This window comes from Gambusia affinis, linkage group LG15 (genome assembly GCF_019740435.1).
Source record: "Gambusia affinis linkage group LG15, SWU_Gaff_1.0, whole genome shotgun sequence".
NCBI classification, from domain to species: domain Eukaryota; kingdom Metazoa; phylum Chordata; class Actinopteri; order Cyprinodontiformes; family Poeciliidae; genus Gambusia; species Gambusia affinis.
Window position 1 is genome coordinate 4156012 of NC_057882.1, and position 23867 is coordinate 4179878.

Consider the following 23867-nt stretch of genomic DNA (forward strand, 5'->3'; position numbering starts at 1 on the left):
ACAGGCATAACGTTATGAAAATGGTGTTAAAACTTATACAAAAGTTCAAATTGTGAGGGATAATATCTGCTTCTTTCAGTATTAAGCATGAGATTGGCCAGTACCCAAGAAAACTACATTTCCCAGGGTGCTCCGGTCCAGCGCAGACCTGCCCCCCTTCGTTTGAATGGCAAGTTGTTTGTTTCACTCCGACCAGCTGCTAACTATTCCAGTCGGTGAGCAAACATGGGGAGCAGCGTACCTTAGCGCATAAAGCTACTGCAGAAATGCTAGAGTCCCTTCCGCTTTCAGAGGTTTTCTTCAAAATAAAAGTACACTAATAAAGAGAGTGGAATTACGCAGTTATCCACTCTCCATGTTACTAATGATTGTAATGAAGACACACTACAACAATAAGGACACCAGTTTATCTAATTGTCGTTTCCATTTTTGTTTTTTTATATACAATTTGTATACATCATTTGGTCTCGCACTTTGTACTTTATTTTGGTTCAGTTGCTATTGTTTACGTAGTTTAGATGTTCTTTCAAAAATAGGAATTTCTGTCATACAGTAAGAGAATGATGTCATCAGAGGCTTCTTCAGACTTACTTTAATACGGACCACTATAGGAGATCTTTCCTGCACACAACTATCACTATCTACAACAACTCCTTGATTAAATTTATATGTATACGTTACATTTAATATCCATAAAGAAGTTTTTTCTAATTAAATATTTTTGAGTTAGAATACAACATGGCTGCTGTGGATAGCATAAAGCTAAAAGTTACATAAACTAACTTGAAATTTTTACTTTTGATTGTTTCTAATTAAACCAAACATCAAGCTGTTTGACTTTTCCCCAACTTTCCGAGTTCAGATGGAAAGCACCATAAGAACTTTGACAATTGGGAAACAGTTGAACGTTGCATTTTCTAGCAGCAGTTGTTACTGGCTAGTTGGCTTACTGCCAACTTACTTTAAAAAAAATCATAGTCATTACGTTATTGTGTGATTACAGTAATACTGATATAGCTCCATTTGAATTTAAAAAGCTTTCTTGATTAAAAATTGTATTCTGTTCACTTTTGTATTTAAGTCCACGTCAACCAAGATGCTAACATTTGCATATATTTTGTTTGAGGCACTGACGAGAGGAATATATTTATTGTAAACTGAATAGTATATTTATTTACTACATAGTTAATCGGCTGACATAAGCCGATTAATGAGTAATGATTAATTTGACGTTTTATGACTGAAACTTGTTTCACTGTTGGGTAATTTGAACCGCTTTTATTTTGAAAAGCATCGAGCGGAAGAAGTGTGGTGTTCCGCTGTTGGTTTGACATTAGGTCCGGGTTTTACCTCAGCTTTCTTTATTCCACCCTACCTTCCCGTTTCTTTCCCTGTTTAATGCGCCCCAGCCTGCCGTATGTGTCTATTTATTTATTTATGCTTTCTGTCTCACAGTATTTAGTTGTTTTGTTTTAAGTTTTAGACGTTCCTCCAATGAGAAGGCGTAAAAGATGGAGCTTCATATTTTAGAGCACAGCTTGAAAGTGGCGAGTATAGAGAAAGAGGGGATCGAGATTTGCACCCATGGATTAATAAAACTCGCCTTCCTGGCCTCCAAAACAAGGTAGGCAACTTAAGAGTGGTGTTATCCGTGTAAAGCTGTTTTTATGTGTTTTATGTGCTTTTCCTGCTGCTGTTGTTAACCTAGCCAGCAAACACCGGGGGTTGCATGTTAAAGGGTGTTTATTGGAGCTGCAGCTCGCTCCTGGAGTTGTGTTAATGCTCCAAACATGCTGCTTTTAGGTGTTGTTGTCAGAGCAGCTCACAGTTTCAGGGCCTGTCCGGCTTGTGGAGGGTTAGTCCGAAGCTTTGTGGCTCGACGCCGGTGTTGGTGTTTATGTTGCTTTCTGGCTTCTGTCAGGGTAATTTTAGCCCGATCTGGCAAAGTTCTGCATGCAGATGAGGGCATTTTAAATGCGGAAACTTTTAATGTAGAAGACCCGGTCGTCATGGCCGTAAATGGCAGGAAGCGGGCCCTGGGTAAAAGCTTGTTTTGGTGCCCTACCATAGTTGCTACTAGTATACAAATAATGTTATGTTGGCTTTTTATATGTCCAAATAAAGCTCTAAATTCCTAATGCAACCCACCAATACCAAGTTATTAGAATCAAATTATGTAAGGTATGTATAGAAATAAAGGTGCAAGCATGAATGTCTTTCAGAATAATGTAACATGAGTTCATAAAAATCATAAGGAATAAAATATAGCTTAATGATTGGAAAATTTAATAATAATCAAAGAAATTGAATCACAAAATAAAAAATTAGTGCTTTAATTATATTTACCAGTGCAAAAGTGATGATTGTTCAAAAATAATTAATAAAAGAATAATAAGTTTGTCAATTGTAATTCCACAAACTGACTTTCTTCTTTCTTTAAAATGTTCTGTTTCATTCATTACTAAGCAAGTAAAATAAAAATAAAAAATCACTATAAATCTGACTATTTTGGTGAGCATGTCAAGATGCCTGGACGTCCCTGATTTATTGCATCAGTTTATACATCATATCTTTCTAACATTAACAAGCATTCTTGAGTAATGTTTTTAAAACTAAAATAAAATGCAATATTTTGGACATATTTTTCCTCATTTTTGAAAAAGAAGGCCAACTTGTATTTAATTATGAAAATTTCACTTTTGTGGTAATATGTCTTTCTAGCAGAATTAAGACTGTTTAAAGTCAGCTACTGATATTTATTATAATTCATTAATTATCATTTGTTGAACCTGACATGACATTATATAAGAACATTTTTAAAAATGGCCACCTTGTTATTTATTTATTCTGTTTGGATTTTCCCAGGTTTCAATGTAAACAAACCTCAGAAACATTGTGGCTAACTTGGATTTTAATCTGCGCTCTCACAGAATGTTGCAGAAAACTTTTCTAACACCCATTCATGAGCGTGATAGTAACGGTTTTTACTTCTGGTTCTGTTGTGGCTGGTGTCTTGTAATTACCTCTCTGCCCTTCTGTGTGGTGTCCCAGATAAAACTCGGTGCTGCTGTGATTAATCGCTGATCAAACACAATCCCTTAAGGTTAATCTTTACCTGACGGGAGCAAAACTGCCTGAAGTTGCATTGTAGCCACATGCTGTTGGTATTGATTACAGTTTGGGGACCAATAATATCTGAAGATTTATCTTTCTCAGCTGATCTAATCAATCGTTATCTCAAACTACTTATGCTAGGAACACTTTCCTAAGAGCAGTCTGTAAGATCAATCAACCAACCGATAAGACTTTATTCATAGAGCACTTTTTGTGCAATCAAATCGAAGGCAAAGAACCTTTGTAGAAGTTCAAGAAAAGAAAAACCAAGAGAAATAGTAAGTTAAAGGTGCAGTATGTAACTCCTATAAAAATGTTTTCTTTACATATTGTCAAAAAATTGTAAAAATATGGATCCTCTCCACCCTGAGCTATTATTTCTGTCTGAAGAAATGCACCACTCTCGACCAAAAACAACCAATCAGAGCCAGGAGGAGGGTCTTACCACTGTCAACCAGCCACATGTACCTGCTGCTAACTGTGCTAATGATAGATAAAAAACTTACTGTTACAGAAAAACCATTTATCTTCCATCATTGGCGGCTATGCTAACTAGCCTTAGCGTTCATGACTTGCTGTGCTAGTAGCAGCGTACCAGAGTGATGGAAGAGCAGCGGCACAAAGAAGTGATTGACAGCGCTAAGACCTGCCTCTTGGCTCTGATTGGTTGGTTCTAGATACCTCTGGAAGAAGGGAGGGGAGCTCAGGTTTTACAGATTGTCTCTCACATCAAACTGTTACAACATGGTGACAGTTTCAAAAACATGAAAAATAATATGTTTTTAATAAAAGTTATATACTGCAGCTTTAATAAGAGTTTGGAAATATTCATATTTGCTGACTTTCTTCTTTCTCCCATTGTTTAAATGTTGTCGTTCTTTTTTTTCCCCCCTTGTTTTACCTCCCTCGTATACTTTCTGTCGTCCTTCATGTCTCTTTTCTTGGCTCTTATCTTCCCTCATTGTGTCCAACTTTCTTTACTCCCGTCTTCATTGTGTTTCTTTTCATATCTACGTCCTTCATCCCTTCCTTGTGTCCAGTCTTCCTTTATTCTGTCCTTCTTTCCACTTTCATAGCAATATTCCCAATTAATCCACATAATTTAATCCCTCCTTTGTGTCCTATGCTTAATATACAAATACCTATTAAAGCAATGGGTTTATTGCTTGCTATCATCATGCAGTCAGGGTCAGATTTCTTGGTTTCTGATGTTTCAGACAGAAAGTAAGACTTGTTTTTGTGTTTTTTAAATTGACATTGATTCTCGTATCAAGTTACTCCAGTTAAACAGGGGAGGCTGCCTAAAATAAACTAGAAAAACAAACGTGATAAACTGTAAACAATGACCACTTGTTTTGCAGCTATGAGCACTCGATGCTCTCTGTAGGTCATCTTCCAATTTTAATTTCCACTACATTTGAAATGATAACCACGACTTTTTGGTGAGTTTTTTGAAAAGCGCAGTCTTTCCCCTTCATTTTTAGGGTTTTTCACATGATAAAGATACAAACGTCAGTGTATTTTATGTAATTGACCACAGGTGTCCAACTCCAGTCCTCTTGAGCTTCTTGCATGCAACTGAATGCATCCCTGCTCCAACACACCTGAACCAAATGAATGGCTCGTTACCTGATGAGGGAATTTGGCTAATATTACCTGCTAGCTTAACAATTAGCTTCACTTTTGAATGACCTTTTTCTGTGAGCTCACATCAAAAGTCCTCTTCCTGCAGAAGAACTACTTTAAAAACTTATTTTCTTTACATATGAGCATAAGTTAAATTTGCTTATTACAAGTGCTAATGTCTTAGCACTTGTAATAAGACAAAACTAGCAAGCTATAGGAGTGTGTTTTAAATTAAACCTATTATGCTTCCTTGAACAGGTTAGGATAGATCCATGGCCTATACAAAACATGTTGATTACATTTGTTGCACAAAATAATTCTGTTCATGAGATTTCACCTGCTAAGTTCTGCCTATTTTGAGCTCCTTGCGTTTGCTGGATGTAACTCAACAACAAAACAGTTTTCCAGCAGCCATTGTACAGCACATTCAGTAGTAAAACCAGATGACCAAGTGTACTGAAGCTCCGCCCAGGTTTCTATGTGACAGGCAGCGCCTGCTGATTTGTGATGTTACATCTGGAAGGTTTTTGAAACGGCACATTTTCCAGACATCAAAAAAACAGCTAGGTGTTTTTTATTTGTTTGTTTTTAAGCATTTGGGTTGGTTTTAGAAGCGGTGGAGACCCAAATGGAAGTATAAAAACATGCAAAATCAGAATTTTACATAATAGGTCTGCTTTAAGTAAATCATTTTTTAAATCTTGATTTTAAAGGAAATACTCTCCATGTGGATCTAGTACTTTTTTTTAATCAATATTAAGGAATTATTTACTTAAAACAAGCTCCTTTAAATTGCTGAAAAGTTACTTGTTATTGGTATTTGCACTAGAAACTAGACCAAAAATACTTGGTAAGATTTTGTTTTTGCTGTATGTAAGTTGAAAGATGAGACAAGAACATTTCTTGAAGAAAGTCAAGTTCCTCCCATATGAGACTTGATGTTCGGGGCCATTTTTTAAGTGATCGCATGCAGCTGGCAGCCATCCAGAAAGGATTACATAAGTTCATATAATTTGACTGCAGGGCCCAAGTTTTCATTGGTTCACACTGGATTTTTTTTGTTGTTTTTCCCCGTTGTTCCACTGAGGCACCAGTGTTGAAGTGGCTCCTCTTTGATGAGCCTCTTCAAGTGTTTTCTTTCATCTTTAGAGAACATACAGTCTGTTTTGGCAGATATTGATTTGAGTTCTTTTCAAATCTGTAGTTCAGAATTGAAAACCCAGTTCGTCTCTTTTTTTTTTTTTTTTTCTTTCCTTTTTTGAACCGATTCACAAAATGAAATCTAACAACATCACAGAAAAGTCTCTAAGTGCTGCTTTGTCAAAGGAACACAATGGGAGCTCGGCAGCAGGTGATTACAGAAAGAAAAAGAAAAGTGCTCTGTTTTTCTGCTGCTGTTTATAGCGTCTTATTTTATTCTTAAATAAGCTTCCACTCTATTCTGTGTTACCTGCTGCTCCTCCTGATGTAGGACTCCTCTTGGCCAAAACCTGAATAAATCTGAGCAGTTCTTCTTCCTCCCAAATAGATAAATGTAGTCATTTTTTGTTTCAAAAGTTTTGCAGTGTTGTCATGAAATATTTGCACAAACTTTGTGCAGCAAAATGACATCAAGAGAACAAGGACTTTATATTTTATTTTGGGGGATTGGGGGGTGCTATAAACTAGATTTTGACCTTTTTTTGGCTGAAATTATTGTGATGAATCAATTATTGAAATAACTAATTTACTAATTAATTATCAGAACTCAAAAAATGGCAATTTGTTGAAATAACAACATATTCAGAGCAGTAATTAAGCCTTAAAGACTTCTTTAGGACACTTGTTGCATTAAAAGTGTGATTTATTAAAATTTTTTAAATTGCTGCGGGGCAACAGATTGGCTACATATCTTATTGAGTTTAATGAAATTTATTGATGTTTTCACTGGATCTGCAGAGGAGAAAATACATTTAAATATCAATTTAAACAACATTTTAAATTTTGGAGATTTTCAGATATTAACAGTAATTTTGCTACTATAAATCAGAATTCCCATGAAAAATTTTATAATACAATAAATCATGCATTTTTTTATTTTCCCTCAATTTATTGCTTAAATTTAGTAAAATATATATATATATATATATATATATATATATATATATATATATATATATATATAGTCATTCTAAAACCTGCTGTAAAAATATAAATATTTAATTTATCCATCCAGTCAGTCTAGTTTGTTTAGTGAGTTAAGACTAGCCCTACGTAGTGGGACTGAGGCAAAATATGATTATTTGTTTGTTAAAAACTGGTGAAAGCTCCCTGAACCTGAAAAACTCCAGGAGATAAATGGTTGAGCTGGACTCTGGCTCGGTACCGTCCCGGCCGCTGACGGGTTCAGAGCGGCTCCTGGAAGATAAAGATCCTGATTACTGTCAGGCGCTTGGAGCGTGACTCCAAATGAATGTCAGCACCTCTGCAGAATCGGAAAATCACTCGATACGACTTAACGGCCTCAACTGAGGGATGTGTCCTTAATTTGTTTCTCCCAAAAAGACCTGAGATAATACAAAATTTTATTTTTTTTTTTAATGAAATTTATTTTTGAATATTTTTTAAAAAATGGCATTATTTTATTTATAGTAAATAAGATTAGATATTTTATTATAATTAAACTAAAAATGTATATCTCACAGAAGTGATGACTGAAGTAAAAGCCATTTTTGGAAATACTTTTTCATTTGTAATTAATTTTTTAGAAAAAGTGAGAAAAAGCAAAACAAAAAAAACTTAAAATCTGCTCAAAAAGCAATTCTGAAAGTACTGCATCTAGAAGTATTTCTCTTTCTGTTGTAAATGGAAACCATCTGAACATTTTCTTTTTACTTTATTTTGAAATGCCCATTATATGCTCCTGATGATTAAACTCTGTTTTAATCCCAGTTCTCCACGGTGCGGTAATTTAACCCGGAGCTGTGAATCCTGTGTGTTTGGGGATCATTTAAAGCCTGCATGTGAAGTTCCCAACATGCTCACAGAGGGAGGCTTATGCAAGCCAGACTCGTGTCCAGCGTCTCTGCAGCGGTTCTCCTGTCTGGTGTTAATCTGAACTCAGTCATGTCAAAGAGTAAACAAAGTCATTAAGCAGAGCTCGCATTAATATGATAAAAGGAGAACGAATCTGCCCAGACCGGAATGACGGCGCTCGGTCCTCGTCGTCTTTACAAAACCAGCCGTAAATCAGGGCGACGTGTGACAGCTCATCTAATTCAAGAAGGAAATACGGCTTTTCTTCACAGGCAGAGCTGTTGGAGCCTCAGTGTTGAAGTCTTTCTGTTCCTTCACACCGTTCAGACAAATATAAAGTGTAAATATTGAGCGGCAGGCCGGTGAGCAGAGAGGTTATCACCAGACTCATGTTGATGCTGTTTCCCTGTCTGTTCAAGGACATGATGGAAAAGCTCTGCTTCTGCTGCAACATGGGTTAACGTGAACAAACTTCACTGGAAACAGCTTTTTTGTCACTTAGTCTTTATTGATTTTACATTGTTTTAACACAGAAAACATAGGACACTTTCAACTACATTTACCTCAATTATTTTTGATATAAATTCTCAATTTTACCCGTTTTCTGTCCATTTGTGTAGTTTGTAGTTTCAATTATAAACATTTCCTCCTCTATTGGTGTTTTCATTTTCTCCAGTTCCTCATTATTGCTTCCTTTACCCCTCTCAGTAATGTCTAATATTACACTAATTAGATTAACTCACCAAGATTTAAACAAGATCTGTAAGCCCCGCTGGTGGTGAAGTCTAAAAAACTTAAATCAAGATTGTTTTACCTTAATTTTGATTTGTTCGCAGTTCTTCAGAACGATGCCTCAGATGTTACATCTATTGTTATTTCTAACCAGGATGTTAACATTAGCCACTGGTTCGACCTCATTTATTAAACTCCTCATGGACTCTTATTGAATTAGAAGTATGCATCTTAAGTTAGTTGGTTCTGGTGGTTTTCCATTACTCTCCTGCATCTACCAGTAAACTGTTTATCATCAGAGTTTAACAGCTTTAAGACGTCTGAGTTGTAATTGTTTCATTAGATCAAGTTTCCAGACTTCAGTTTTTATCCTTCTTGTCACATGAGCCACAATCTTTAAATCTAAACAATAACTCTTTTAGACTTTTTTTTAAAAAGAGTCTAAAACTTTTTAAACTGCTCCAAGATCAACTAAGTATTTTCTATTTTTTAATCATTTAATCAATCCCCTTGTCTCGTACTCTGTAGCGTTTTGGAACAGTTGACTGCAACATGTAGCTGAATTTGGATTATTCTTTTTTTCCTCCAGTGTTTGTAACGTTTAGCTTGATGTTATTTTATCTTATTACTGCTGAAAGATGCTGGAACCAAGTTCTGATTTGTCTCTGTTTTCTTTGAGAAACCTTCATGCTACCAAAGAGCAGAGCTCAGTGACGACTGGAAGCTCCGTTTCCTTTTGGTGTCGTGTTTTAAAGTTGTCTTGTAGAGCACATTGTGCACTTAGATCCTTAACAAGATGGTAGGTGGGGGGAAAAAATCCCTTTTTTTGTTTGTTTTTATCCTCCCACAAAAAAAAGACAACTAAAATGTGATTAGTTGATAAAATTAATCTGTTAAAAGTGTTGCCTCTTTTGTTGGGGATGCCTTGCATCTTTTTAGGTTAACTTCCCAGCTTATCTAATTCCTTTCTGAACACTTAAAACAGCTGAATCATCTCTAAGTGTTGTAATAATACTTACTGGGTTTCTTTTTGGGGTTTTTTTCCCTTTCAGATGCAAGTTCTTCAGTTTGACGGAGACTCCAGAGGACTACACTATCATCGTGGACGAGGAAGGATTTAAAGGTGGGCCTCTCTCTCTAAGGAAGTCGCCGTGGCAACCGTGGATGGGGATCACGTTGTGTTTTCTCTAATCGTGTCCAGCGGCGGCGACTTTCGGCTGCCACTGTTTGAGCACACTCTGTCGTTATAGATGCGAGGCCAATTGGCCGGCCGCCGTTCTTTGTGGCGGCCTGAGTGAACGAACCCGTGTCATTACCCGGCCGTTTCCACAGTGACCCTCCTCGGTTACTCTGGAGACCACATGCTGTGTGTTGCATAACCGCTGCAGGTATTTTACACTGATAAGTGCCTCAGTGTGTGTGTGTGTGTGTGTGTGTGTGTTTTGTTGGACTAAGAAACAAGGTGAAACTCAAGCAAGCTGTGTCAGATGACATCAAGTAAACAGGACACACAGTTCTGACCGAACGCTGACCGAACGTTGTCAGGGGTTACCACCAAGAGCTTTTTGTGATTTTTCCTTTTTTATTATTATTTTTTTTATTGTTGTGTTTAAAGCTGCAATTAAGGATTATATAAGTAGTCAATGATTCTGTCGATTATTCTGATGATTAATTGAATAATCAATTTTTTAAAAAGTGGGGCATTTTGCAGATTTTCCATTTAACTGTTGGAGGGATTTTTTATGCTAAATTAGAAATACACTAAAATATGAAGATAAAATTATTGAATTTCTTTTTTGAATAATAAAAATGTTGTTACCTATAATGCAATTACAGCATTTTGTTAGTGAACACTTAATTGTTTTATTTTATCAAATTTTGTAAAAACATATGTAGGAATGTTTTTACCAAGTTGTTGCAAAAGTTTTTTTATATATATATATATATATCTAACTGCAAAATGTGTATATTTTTGTACAGCTTTGTCTTAATTACTGCTTTCAGTGGGTTTTCTTTCAGCAGATTGCCTTTTTTGAGTCTGAATACTCCAGTTAATCATTAATCAATTACTAAATTAGTTTGCAATTATTTCATTAAACGATTAATCATAATTGATACGATTAATCATTTCAGCCCTACTTGTGTTTCTTGAAACGATCAAGCTCCACCCAAACTTTTCTGACTTTTAATAAAATTAGAGATTTATAAATCCCTTATAAAGTAAAACTTATTTTAAAAATCTGCACCAGTTCCCTCTGTGTCTGGATGTTGTGCAACTGGAAGGATTTTTGCTCTTTCTTTTTTCTCTTTTGCTTTCGGACACTTGTTATATGATGTAACCGTGGCAACAAGATGGGTTTTTTTTTACAACCAGGAGCAGCTGGTGAACTTCTTGAAGCTCAAATAACATCTGAACTTTGACCCCAAATCCCAGAGGAGTTAAAAAAAGGAGACTTTATGGATGCAGAGCAGGACCAAAGAGTTGAGAGAGGAGGAGGAAGTTCTCACCATGTCTCTGACTCCAACGTCTTTCTGAACAAACAGGCAGACAGAGATTTTAGAGAGGAGTGGCAAAGGCAAATGAGGTGGATTAGCAGCTCTTGGTGTCATCCAGAGGACGTTGCTGTGGAAATATCGTCTTCTCTGGCTTGAAATTGAGCTGTTGGCATGTCATCCAGCAACAGTCTTTAGTCAGAGGCTTCTTCAGATTTGTTGCAAGACTGACTGCTACTGGAGAACCTTCGTGGCCGCAGCATCACCAAGCGCAACAACTCTGAAGATATTTGGATCATTAAATATTTCCTTTTGGCATTATCTTTGAATTTAATTGAATTTTCTGTTAATCAGCTCTCACTCATAACTATCCTGTTCAAGTAGAGAAAATATGTGAATTTTTTGTATCTTTTTGATTTAGTCTTTTTGTGTTGTTGGTAAGCAGCCACATATCCATTCACTGCTGATCCAAACAGCACATTGTTATCCAAATATGGCAATGCTTTTTACTTCAAAGGCTCATTTTGTGTTGGTAAAATGTGTTTTTAAAGTTCTCGTCTGCTTTGAGAAACAATAGAAGGATTTAGTAACATTTAAGGATTAATGAGTTTTTATTGTGTGCAGGTCGTTTCTCTCCTGTTGGTCCAGTAAACTCAATTGGAGAATTGCAACTTTTGCTACATTTTCAACTGGTGCAGTTCAGTTTCACAGTGCACTGCGACGGGATATCAGAGCCGTTCTATGTAGGAAAAAAAGCAAATTTCTAACAAAACTATAGACAAGAAAATTTCTGAGCTTCTGAGTTTTAAGTCAACTTTTGAAAGTGAGAAATTTCTTGAGTTTTTTTCTAGCAAATCTTTGACGTTTCAAACACAGAACTTTACAAGCTTTTTTCTAGAATTTTTTTTTATTTATTTTTTTTGCGGAAATGTACTCTTCCCTTTATTGATTATCTACATTGACCCTAAAACGCGTCGTACTGCACTGTCAAACCCAAACCCTTTAAAAACATGTTCCCCTCCTCGCCTGTGGGCCGTTGCAACAAACATCAAAAACCTCTAAAGATACTGAGCGCAACTTCCTTCATACAAACAAACAAAAAGGAGTGGCATCAGATTTTAGCGGCTATTGGATTTCTCTTTTGTTTCAGGCTAAAAGAACTCAATCCGTTTCTCCCGCTAGCGCTAGACTGTTTTGATTGGATTTACCCAGAATGCCCTGCGCTGTAGCCTGCTTCCTGCTTTTGGAGAGGCGTCCATTCACAGGGTAGTTGTTTGAAAACGTCAGACTCCCGCTGTTTCCACAGAAAGGATGAATAAAAACTCTTTCCTCCTCGTCCTCAGAGCTGCCTCAGTCAAATCTCATCAGTGTTGCCGATTCAACATGGCTGGCGCTCAACGTGGTTTCCGGCGGCGGCAACGCTTCCAGCTCGCAGCCTATCGGCGTCACCAAAATCGCCAAATCAGTCATCGCGCCACTGGCCGACCACAACATCTCTGTTTTCATGCTGTCAACGTATCAGACCGACTTCATCCTGGTGAGTGTCCTTTCAGACCGTCACTTTTCTTTAAGGAGAGTCCGACTCCAAATTAATGTTTTAAATCGATACTGATCTGTTGTTCCTCCGGCTCTACGGAGGAAAGTTCAAGCTTTTATTCGTAGTTTTGCTTCTTTCTCACTCATGTTGGTCATGCTGGCATGTTGGTCATGTAGAAAATGAGAATATAGAGGCCCAACATCTTAGAGCTGCAGGGAAGGAATTAACTTTGAACACAGCGTATGGAATATTTATGAATTTTGAAGAAACTGTCTCTGAGACTTTGTCTCTGATATTAATAGATTTTTTTTTGTAGAGAAGTCTGTTTTGATGTGTAGTCAGAACTAAATTTGTTGTTTGTTGTTTATGTCCAGATTTACAGCGTCTGGCTTCTTCTGGTGCAGAATTATGACACGTCTCACATTTATGATGTAAAAGTCGAATAAGATGAGCGACATGAGCTCCAGATTCTTTGAAAACTATCCAATGTTCTTCCGCACATGGAAGTCGAAAAAATCGGCATTTTTTGTCTGTTTTTAAAGATCAGAATTGCATCCATGCATACTCGCAAAGATTAGTGGAAGGAAAAAGTGCCCGAGCAGTAGCCTTGAAAGGACCTGAATTACTGTTTCTAGATTAACTTTTGCTGCTGTTCTACTTCAAGATGCGTCTTTATTGCAGGTAAATAACATCTTTTTAACCATGTGTGATGCTGTGATGCAGTTTGGAGACGTTAAAGGAAACATTTGGATGTGATTGAGCTGATGATGATGATTTTGATTTAAACTGAGCAGGTTGCCGTCACGTCATGCATGCTGGCATAAAGCTGGTCAGCTTTACGGCCTGCTGTAACTGTTGCATTATTTGTCTGTTATGCAACCGCTGGCAGGCTGTTGTTTACGTCCACAGAGCCCACATGAAAAAGGCAATAACAGCGGATGAGATGAACCGATGACTGACTGTCTGATTTTTAAATGGGAAGAAAATCCTCTAGAGTATCCAGAGGGACTCTTTGTTTTTACTGCCTCAGTCCTGAGGAAAAACAAGGTCTGCTGACCCACTCCAGCTTCTGTTTTTTTTTTTCTGTTTAGTTTTTTTTTTTTTAAATGGGGGGGAAAATAACGGCTGTGTGCGTTGATAATCTGTTACATAAAGAGGATCAGCAGCTCAGCTTCTTGGAAACCAAGGTACCAAACTCAGACCTGCTTCCTGTCGCCACACTGTCTGCTTCACATAAGACAAACGTTTAGCGCAGCGTTCCCCACATCAACAACTTAACGTCTGACATGGATTTACTGCAGATTTCCAACCAAATCTATATGGAAACAACAACAAAAAACCAGATTAAAATCTGTTTTCACGGTTATGTTGCTTTGGATGTGATTGCATCATCTCATCTCTCATCTAGGAATAAATGAATATTAAGCGTTTAGACTGAGAAGTCTTTAAATATGTTCCTTATTCTATAATCTGAAACAAAAGTAGATTTTTATCTTGATTTATATAGACAATAGACGTTAGCCTGATCTGTGAATATTGAACAAATTGATACTCTGAATTCCATTCAATCCCCTTTTTATTTGGGTTTCTAATCCTAGTTTGGGCCCTCAGACAGGTTATAACTCCTAATCAAACTAAAGTATTACTACAGAAAAATCTAAATTAGCCTCATTATTTTAAATATTACTTTTCTGCTCTATTGTCTGTGAAAATATAAGAAAACATGCCAGCCCTTCATACACACAGAATAACTAGAGACTCTGTTTTTTGTGACTAAATCCTGTTTAAATACATTTTCAGCACTTTTTGAGGATAACTGATTGAGCTGAAACATTATTTATTACAACACAATCAACTAGGTTATTCTGTTTTTCCTTGTTTTTAATGAGACACATTTTTATGGAGGAAATATTTAAGTTGCGAGTGCATGTGGATGTGCAAGTGGTGAACTAAAAAAACAAACTTCTGTTTGCCTGTAAAGCTGGAAACCAGTGAGAAGCCTTTAATTACTTTAAGACTTGGTTAAAATTTGTAATCAAGTTAATTGCAGAATCTGTAATTAAACTGCAATTTAATCAAGAATTGTATACTGTCAAAATAAGCAACATGTAAATTTAAAAACTAATTTTTGCTGCTAAAATATATAATAAATAGACATATTAGCTCAACAACAAACACATTTGTTTTTAATCTGTTATTTAGTTTATCCAACCATCAGATTGGTGTAAAGAGTTTCAGGAACTCCTGGTCATTCATGGAACTTTGGGAATGTTGTCGCTAACATTAGCGTTAGTCTGTGCTGCTCTGAGATGCTATTTTAGGCTGGAATAGCTTCACTGTTTGGCTAACTCATTTTAGCACAACTAGAACAACAGCATTGTGTATTTTCATGCATCAAAAAGCAGTTAATTCTTTGTGAGGCAAAAATGAACTCCCAGCCTGAAGCGGCTTTGTGGCGGTTTGCAGACGTAGCTTGTTCTGATTTACTGGCCGACCAGAAACATCTGAATACAAAAGTTAAACTTAGAACTTTTGTATTTGTGGGGTTTTTTTATTTGCTTTAAAAAAAAAAATAAAATAGGGATTAAATACAGTAACATTTAGTAGGCATTAAAATCAAATTAATTTATCAAACTTAAAGCTTTAATGATTTAGTTTAAATTAATTTCTTTAGGTTTTTTAGAGTTGATTCCCAGTGATCCCAAGCATTAGACATTGGAACATTTTAATAGAGAATAGTGCTATTTTGTTTATTTTGTTTCTTTTTTATGAAAATACTTTTCTGTAAAGAATATTTAGCTTTTGTGTTTTTGTAAGCACAGTTTCCAAGTGCAGGGTGAGTTAAAGAAAATCTGTTTTCAGGACCTTTAAGCTCCGCCCCTTCAGCTTAAGTCAGACTAAAGTTTTTGCTACTATTTCTCTGAACTTCTTTGTTGTCTTTTTTTTTGTTGCTGTTTTTTTTCCCCCATCAGGTCCGAGAGCGTGACCTGCCCATGGTCATGCACACTCTGTCTTCCGAGTTCACACTGTTCCGGGTTGTCAATGGAGAAACAGTCGCCGCACACAATCTGGGAATCTCCAACGGATTTGTGAAGCCGAAACTTGGTAGGTATTTGTTTATTAGTATTTCTTTTTTTAAGCTGATCCTTCCTAACCACTGATGTTTTGTCGTGTTTTAGTGCCGCGCCCCATCATTCACCCTCTGTCCAGCCCCAGCAACATGTTCTGTGTGACCAGCTTGGACCCAGACACGCTGCCCTCCGTGGCCACGCTGCTCATGGATGTCATGTTCTATTCTGGAGGGTAAGACGCTCACTACACCGTGGACTCAACGCATCCTGAAAGGATTCAGTCTAAACAGGAGGCTAACATGTTGCTGCTTTTAGAACCAAAATTACAAATCTTTTAGTCATTTGACCAATCTGATAATAGATTGTCTGAATAAGACAATAAAAATAGATTGTTAATAAGTGATTAAATCCACGTTCTTCTTTTCCAAGCAAACAAAGAGAAAAAATAACCACATATTTAAATTTCCTGCTTTGACTCTCAAATTTTCTGTGTTGCAGTGAAACACCAGGTGCTTGAAATAGTTTCTATATTGACGTATTTGATCAAATGTCTGTGAGGTATTATAGTCAATAAAAAAGTACACCTTCCTTCATTGAATCCATCTAGTTATAACGTGCCTCAAAATGAATACTATATATACAGTATATATCAATGTTAGATTTGAAAATCTAACTTTGATAGCAACAAGTATGGATTTTATGGATCTGCTGTATCTTATTCATCTATCAAAGCTGCAGCACATCTGTTCAGCTGGTTCTGCCTCTTTATGAACTGTACAATGGCTGCTGGAAAAGACAAGTGTTTAGTTGTTGAATTATCAACCAGAAACTACTTTCTGCATTCTTGCTGTTTTGTGCAGGAGGCTCTCCTTCTGCTTTTCAAAGATGTACGGTTGCACTATTTGCGAGTTTAAACGTTGAGTTTAGACGCAACGTCGTCACTTTCTTTTAATTTAAAGTGAAAAGGCACCCTAAAGTTCCTGAAGGTTTCAGTTTCTTCTCCAGGTCAAAAGAGGTCGGGGCGTCCGGCGAGGACTCCAGTCACATCCGCTTCTTCTCCTTCTCGCTGATCGAGGGCTACATCTCGCTGGTCATGGACGAGCAGACGGCTCAGAGGTGAGCACAAATAAAACTTCATTATCTTTCTTTTTCCTTGAAGATCCCACGCTTGTTTCCTCAAGATGTTGTTTTTCTCTGCTAAAGGGGTCGTTACTTCTGTGTCGGGGGAATAAATTCATGATTGCTGTTTGAAGGGGTGATTAGCTTGTTGCTAAGCAATAACGAACCTCTTGGGTGGACGCCGTGTACTTAAATCACAGTGGGTGTCGTTCTGACTCATTCCTTCTCCACCAAATCCCCCATTTTCTCTCCATGATCTCCCTCATTAAGCTCGGAGCCCATGCAGAAAGGCATCCGGCTTCATGTCCCACCTCGTCCCTAACGGCATAATCAAAGCCTGGCCATTCAAAACTAGAAGTGGGTACGTCATTGATGCCTTAACTGAAATCATAACAACAAAAATAATAATTAAAAAAAATCTATATATATGGACAAACTGGTTTGATTCAGGTTTCTGCAGCATGTAGGTCAGAATTGTCTCCAGGTTTCCTGTAATGTTCTGCCTTAAAGGGACAGGTCATCTATTTATCTTCACTTTACAGTTTCTTCTCTTTAACGAGCCGAAGAATCTACCTGTTGTTATTCTATCATTTCTATTTTAACTACTGAGGATCTTTAGTTTACTTGTGAAACAAGTCAGAAGTACAAAAAAAATTACGGTAAATGTTTGGATAATTAATGAATAGTTGAATATGTTTTATTTACTGGAACAATGAATATTAATGATGGTACAATATTAATGTAAATACACCAGATTTAACAAGATGCTCATTTCCAAACAATAAAATACAAAATAACATTAATGCAAATAAAATTACAGAAATGTTTTTGTTTATTCCCTGTCTCATAGTGAATGAAGTTTCTGGACAATCAGTTGTTCAATTGTTTTAATAATCCATCACCCTTCTTGTATTTTTCACTACTTGCAGATTTCTAAATATCTACATGGGTACTATAAATTATATTTACAGTAAATGTTACATAAGCTAAGTAACTCAACCTTGTATTTTAAAGAAATATTTCCAGTAAACCAACAGATTTTGTCCTGAATGTTGTGGATTATGTAGATTTTTATTATTTTTTTTCCTTCAGATTTAGGAGATCAAACAGCGTCACTTCCCCAGCCAGCGTTTAGTCTCCATGGCAACCAACAACCATACTTTCATATGAGTGGTGATTTGTAGAGACGACATACAAACATCGACTCTGCAGCTTCACTTCATGTAGAAAGTTCCTGTATGAGGAAGAAATAAATGAAGTCACAGAGAATATTCAAAAGAAATCAAATTTACCAGCTGACAGGTTTCATCTTCATGATTTCATCACACTAACATATCTCAGATTTGATGCCACAAAGAGTAAATACAAAATGTAGTTTAATTTATTAATGGAAAAAAGGGGATTCAAGTATTATGTCTCCTAAACATAATAACTCTTTGTGCTGTGTCTCCATAGCAACAACATCCATCCATCAGGGCTTCATGTTGTCAGTCTGGTTGTATTTAAAAAATGTCTTAAATTATTATCATAGTTAGCTCTGGATAATAATAAAAAGCAAAGTTATGCTGTGAATGAACACATTATTCCAAATGGTTTTGTGTATTTAGTTGTTATTTATTCAAATGTCTACGGGGTGAGATTTTAATCTGTTAAGTTTTTAACTGATTTTAATGATAAACGTTCAAATCTGTTTTTTTTTTTCAGTTATAATCCGTCATTTCTTCTCTTCCAGGTTTCCAAACAACGTTCTGTTCACCAGCGCCTCTGGTGAGCTCTGGAAAATGGTTCGAATTGGAGGACAACCTTTAGGCTTTGGTGAGTTCCTGCTGTTTTATTTTGAAGGATTAAACGACTTCCTGTAGCTCTTCTCAGTCTGAGAGCTACAGAAAGCTTCAATGACTCCTAAAATTAACTGTTTTAGTATCCGATTAATTGGTTATTCTGGACAATTAATTGGATAAACAAATTTAATTACATTAATAAATTTTTTGATTTGTTCCTTAAATGAAAGTTGGGAATCTGTTATGGATTATGGATTATCCACTGTAATATTTGCTTCTGGTTTTGTATTTTTGCTCTTGGAAAACAGTGCAAACCGTTTTCATCAACATTGAGATGAAGAGTTGTTGTTTTAATATTTTTTTTCTGACATGTTTTACAGATGAATGTGGCATCGTGGCTCAGATATCAGAACCTCTGGCAACAGCTGACATTCCTGCTTACTACATTAGTACCTTCAAGTTTGACCACGCTCTGGTAAGAAAACCTCGGTAGTCAAATCCAAACAGTCTAATCAAATTTTATTTGTGTAGCACATTTCAACAGCAAGGTGCTTTACATCACATCAAACACAGAAACACAAAGTCATCAAGTGGGTCAGTCGGTATCTTACATGCAGCAGACGGTGGACTTGATGCTTAGCTCGTTTATGTTTCTATGTTTATTTTTAAGTAAGTAAGATTTGCAGTCGTCTGCCTCTCCTCATTGTGTTTATCTTCTCTGCATTTTCACTACCAGACAGTGTGAACTAAGTAACCTCATCTACTAGAACTAAATTTCTTGTCGCTGCGTCTCTTCCAGGTCCCGGAGGAGAACATCCAAAGCGTGATCAGGGCTCTGCGGACCGAGAGCACAGCGCAGTGAACCACCTTGTTTTGGTTTTTTTTGTTTGTTTTTCTTTTTTCTAGTCATCTTGTTCAAACGTTTATCATTGCCCAAAAAGTGCCAAGAGTGTGTTGGTGGGTTGCTGTGGATCAGCTCAGAGAAGAAGGAGGCTTCTGCTGCCATCACTGTCGTTTTTCTCCCTGGAGCCCTCTGCTGGCCGCCGGCTGCCACTGCTTTAGTTTGCTACACTTGATGTTTCTTTACCTCTACAAGCTGCTTCCTCCCACCAGCACCATACTGTAAAACCTACTTCAATCCTCTCAAGGAAGAATGACGAATGTACTCCAAATCAAAGAAATATTCAGTAAGCTCTCCATCGTTTTCTCAGTGCCAATGTGCTTAAACGTTGAACCCGATGCCTTGTCTGACTGCTGCACGTTTGCAGTGAAGGAGGCGGTTTCATGGTTACACTTTTGATTTTATCTTTTAGTCCATGTTAAACTGAACCAACAATGACCTGACCCAGTCCTTCACACCTTGTGGTTATTATGGGAAGTCTGGTCTGGAGACGCATGAAGGAAATCATAAGATGTGCTTTGGGATGTTTGGTGAATTCACACTGTGAGCAGCCTGGCTGATTTTAGAACTGTGACTCAAATGAACTTTTTTTTTTTTTTTTTTTCTATTTAGCATTAATTACTCTTCATAATCTAATAAATCAATATTTAAATCATTGAGGTTGCTTTTGAAATTGGAACCTAAAAGATCTGATTTCAGGTTTATATGCAACACTTTAAAGACACTCCATCATCATTGCACTGTTATTGTTTAGTGTTCACAGGTCAGCTTTAAACTTCCCAAATAAAATATTTTACAAAGTTTGTCTCTAAAACCTAAACTGGTTTCTGGAAGAACTTTAAATAACTTACAGGTTAGTTTTCTGATTTTAACAGAAACATTGTAACAAACCAGACAATTGTCACCAATTTGAAGTTATCAAAATTGTAGAAATGTACGGATATAATGTTTTATATCTTATTTCACTACTATTTCTAAGACATAAACAGCAGCAGCACTAACTTCAGTCCTGCCCTTCATCACAATCACGGTCACATGACCCAACGGCTTCCTTTCCAGAAACATCAGATGGAAATAAATATCAGGTTTGAACATCAGCCCAGTTTTATCGGATTGATGTCAATATGTTAAAAAATGACAAATTACTTCACCAGAATAAATTCACAGCAGTAAAACATTCAGTTGGGGCAGAGCCACAGAAAAACATCACTGTTTGAACAAACTAGGTGATATTTGTGGCAGCATGATGCTGCGTTTGGGTTCAACTACCTGCTCAGTCCAACGCTCTGGAAAATATTCAACCGCACCGTGGAACGGAGGCAATAGCAAATATTAGTTAGCTGGCTTGCTAGCTTAGCTTTGCATTCCCTTATATTAGCCAATCTGGAAAAAAATTAATTGCCATAATGTTTCTGCTGGTTCCCAGATGACGACAAAATTATTATTCTGGGTCATATATTAATTAATTTGTAACTATTTTTGCTCAGCAGAAACATCTAATTGGAAAGAAAAACAAGATGGAAGAAAAAACTGCTAAGTAGCACAAGCACTGATGCTCTATTATAATAAAAAAAAGGTTTAGAAAATACCAAAATAATTTTTTGAATATTTAAAATCTGGATCTTGGTCCCTGCATGTAAACAGGAAGTTCCAACTGCAACTTGTAATTCAACTTCTTGGGAACATTCACTTTTTCCAACTCCATATTTGAACTTGCCTTCGTTTTAATCTAGTAGCCATCAGCTACAACAGTAAGAACCTTTTCTGATTTACCTGTTAAATCAGCTTCAGTTCTGTCTGAATCCCCTGTGAAAACAGGAGCCTGATTTAAATCCATTTAAAAGGATTTTTATTCATAAAACTGATGTCCAAATTACACAAGTTCTCCAGCCAAGAACAAGCAACTGTTTATCTATTTCTAGCCAAAAGTTGGGCTGGGGTTCTGATTTTTTATTTTTTGTCCCTTAACAGACCGACTAAAATTTGAAACATCTTGATGAAATGGTGAAGTTGTTTTTGACATGTTGAGGAGAGAATACACTGAGGACAGAAACATGAGTCAGTTGAACCTCCATAGCAATAGATACTCTCAATGCAGAAACGATCATTCATATGAGCCATAAAGTGAAATGTTTTCTTCATTTCTTTTAACCAAAATCGAAACTTTCAATGATTCTCTCCAAATGCTTAAAACAACATTTTCATCAGAAACCGCAGGGAACTCGACTATCTGTGCTTTTCCCTTCCTGTCGGCTTTTTATTGTTGCAGAAAGCTGCAAAATAAATCCTCCACAGATTAATGCGTCTTTAAGGCATTGCACGATAATCTTTAAAAACTCTGTTTGATTTAAAAATTACTTAAAACAATTTTAGAAGTAAATTATGTGCTGTTGATCCTGTAAGACCAGGTTTAAAACTCCAGTTTTTGAGTCGTTCACTGCATTAAAAAAATCCTTCAGCTTTTATTGAGGGTTTACAGAAGATGATCAGGGCCACTGAATAAAAACAGAACTTTGAATTTAACCTCAGAATTTAGACTTTTTCTGAATTCATTCTTTGAATTCTAATTCTGCCTCAAAATATGACGGTCATCACTCGGCTGTTTCTACCTTGTTTTAGGATTGTAAGCGTCATCCACACTAGATTTGACTTTTAAGATTAGATGTGGATGAAATTGTGCACAAACAATTCTGAGAAGAAAAAAAAGTTGCAATTCTGATTAAAGTCAAATTCTGTTTTGTTTTGTTTTTTAGTGTCTCTAATCCTCCAAAGTGTTTACACTTTAAAACCAAATGTTTCACCTCAGAGCAGGCCAATAGAAAGCTGCACTCTGCCAGGTCGTTCTGATGCTGCCGTTGCTCACAGTGTGACGATGAACTGATGAATGATGATCTGCAGTTGTGATAAATTACTGAGCCACTTTGAAAATGTGCTGAACATAAGCTACGGTTCACAGGGGGAAGGAAGGTTCCTCTCCCAACCCTGCTGTCCATTTAGGTCTTGAAGCCGCCTCCCCCTCCCCTCCGGCTCCAGTCTGCACTTTAACACAGGTCCCCCCTCCACCCTGCACTGACCTGCTGTACTGATGTGAAACCAGAGAGGACTTCTCACTTCACACTGATTTTCTCCACGTGGAAGAGGTTGTGACGATGTTCTCCCTGACCTTCAACCTCTGATCAGATTAGTAGAAATCATGTCTATCAGTGTTAAAACTCCAGGAAGGTAACTTTTGTTTTTCTGATTGCATTTCAAAGAAACGTGTTAAAAGCTTTTCATTTGGAGCTTCTGGTGTGAAAATAAAATAAACGAGCTGTTTTTTGTTTTTTTTTCTCTTGAGCCTCTGTGTTTGTACTTACCAGGTGTAATCTGGTGTTCAAAGCCTCCAGGATTACATATGGAGAGAAATAAAGGAAAGAGAGATTAGCTTTAACTCTTGGTGTTCAGGAATCTCAAAGGATTTTACTGGAACTTCATGTAATAAATCATGAAGCAAAACATTTACATCAATAAATAAGTATTGATGTAAATGTACCCAAGGCGGCCATCTTGTTTCACAAGCGTGTCAACTTCTTGGTAACATTTGGACTTTAAAATTCAGTTGAACTTTACAACAAAATAAAACAAAGTTGCCAGAAAACTGTTGTAATAAGAGAATAAAGTGTTAAAATGACCAGAATAGAGACAATTTTGGAGAAAAAATGTACAAAATTAATTACTCAAGCATTTTTGTCAAAACAACTTTTTTGTTTCTCATAATTTTAAGATGTTCTTCTGGTAAAATCGCATCTTTATTCTGCAAATATTAAGACACCATTCTGATAAATAATAAATTCCCATAGATTTGCCCTGATACTCTGTCATGCAACTCACAGAAGGGATGATTGAAATAAAAATCACTTCAAATCTCGAACTGAATCCAGATGAAGGTCAAAAGTCCCTACAAAATAATTTAAAAATATTGTGTTATCCCACATGGTGACCTCTTACATAAATCCTGCAGATCATCAGCGAAATCCCCCAAGTTCCTGCTAACAGCAGCTGGACCTTTCAGGAAAGCACTGCTGAGGTCAAAGGTCACAGCTTCAAATCACATAGGAAATGTTTCTAACTTCCTCCATCCCAGCACCAGACTTTCTTAATCTTTATCAAAACTTTTTTTAAGTTTTGGCTGTTTAGTTCATTTTCTGTCCAGTTCTTAATAAAAATAAAAAGAGCCACATTACAATCCCTGACAGACGTATTCACATCCCTTTAAGAATCGGTTTAATTGTTCACTTTGCTCTCAGTAGCTGTTTTCTCTGACTATTTATTTGTCAACACACATGTTAACTCAAAGCTTTTTGTCATAATTTTACATTCTTATGAGGTTGCATTTTTAGTACTGTTAGTGTTATGACTATATTCTTGTAATTAAACAAAAATTCTTGTAGCCCTACAACTCAGAACAGATGAGAAAATACAAGGTATTTTTGGAAAAT

General features: G+C 36.5%; 1 protein-coding gene across 1 annotated transcript; it reads left to right on the top strand.

The window, feature by feature from the left end:
- The first annotated feature begins 1307 nt into the window (after positions 1-1307).
- On the top strand, positions 1308-22714 carry castor2 (cytosolic arginine sensor for mTORC1 subunit 2). Its single transcript, XM_044140999.1, has 9 exons — positions 1308-1624; positions 9540-9610; positions 12324-12517; positions 15490-15622; positions 15697-15820; positions 16594-16704; positions 18440-18522; positions 18869-18963; positions 19288-22714. Exons 1-9 carry the CDS (start codon positions 1512-1514, stop codon positions 19348-19350), a joined length of 987 nt encoding a protein of 328 aa, XP_043996934.1. The 5' UTR covers positions 1308-1511; the 3' UTR covers positions 19351-22714.
- The last annotated feature ends 1153 nt before the right edge of the window (positions 22715-23867 follow it).

Excerpts from the sequence above, each read along its gene's own strand:
- castor2 (XM_044140999.1), top strand. The coding sequence starts at position 1,512 with ATGGAGCTTCATATTTTAGAGCACAGCTTGAAAGTGGCGAGTATAGAG. Across the intron at positions 9,611-12,323 it reads GGACGAGGAAGGATTTAAAG|AGCTGCCTCAGTCAAATCTC; the intron begins GTGGGCCTCTCT and ends CCTCGTCCTCAG. Across the intron at positions 18,523-18,868 it reads AGGACAACCTTTAGGCTTTG|ATGAATGTGGCATCGTGGCT; the intron begins GTGAGTTCCTGC and ends CATGTTTTACAG.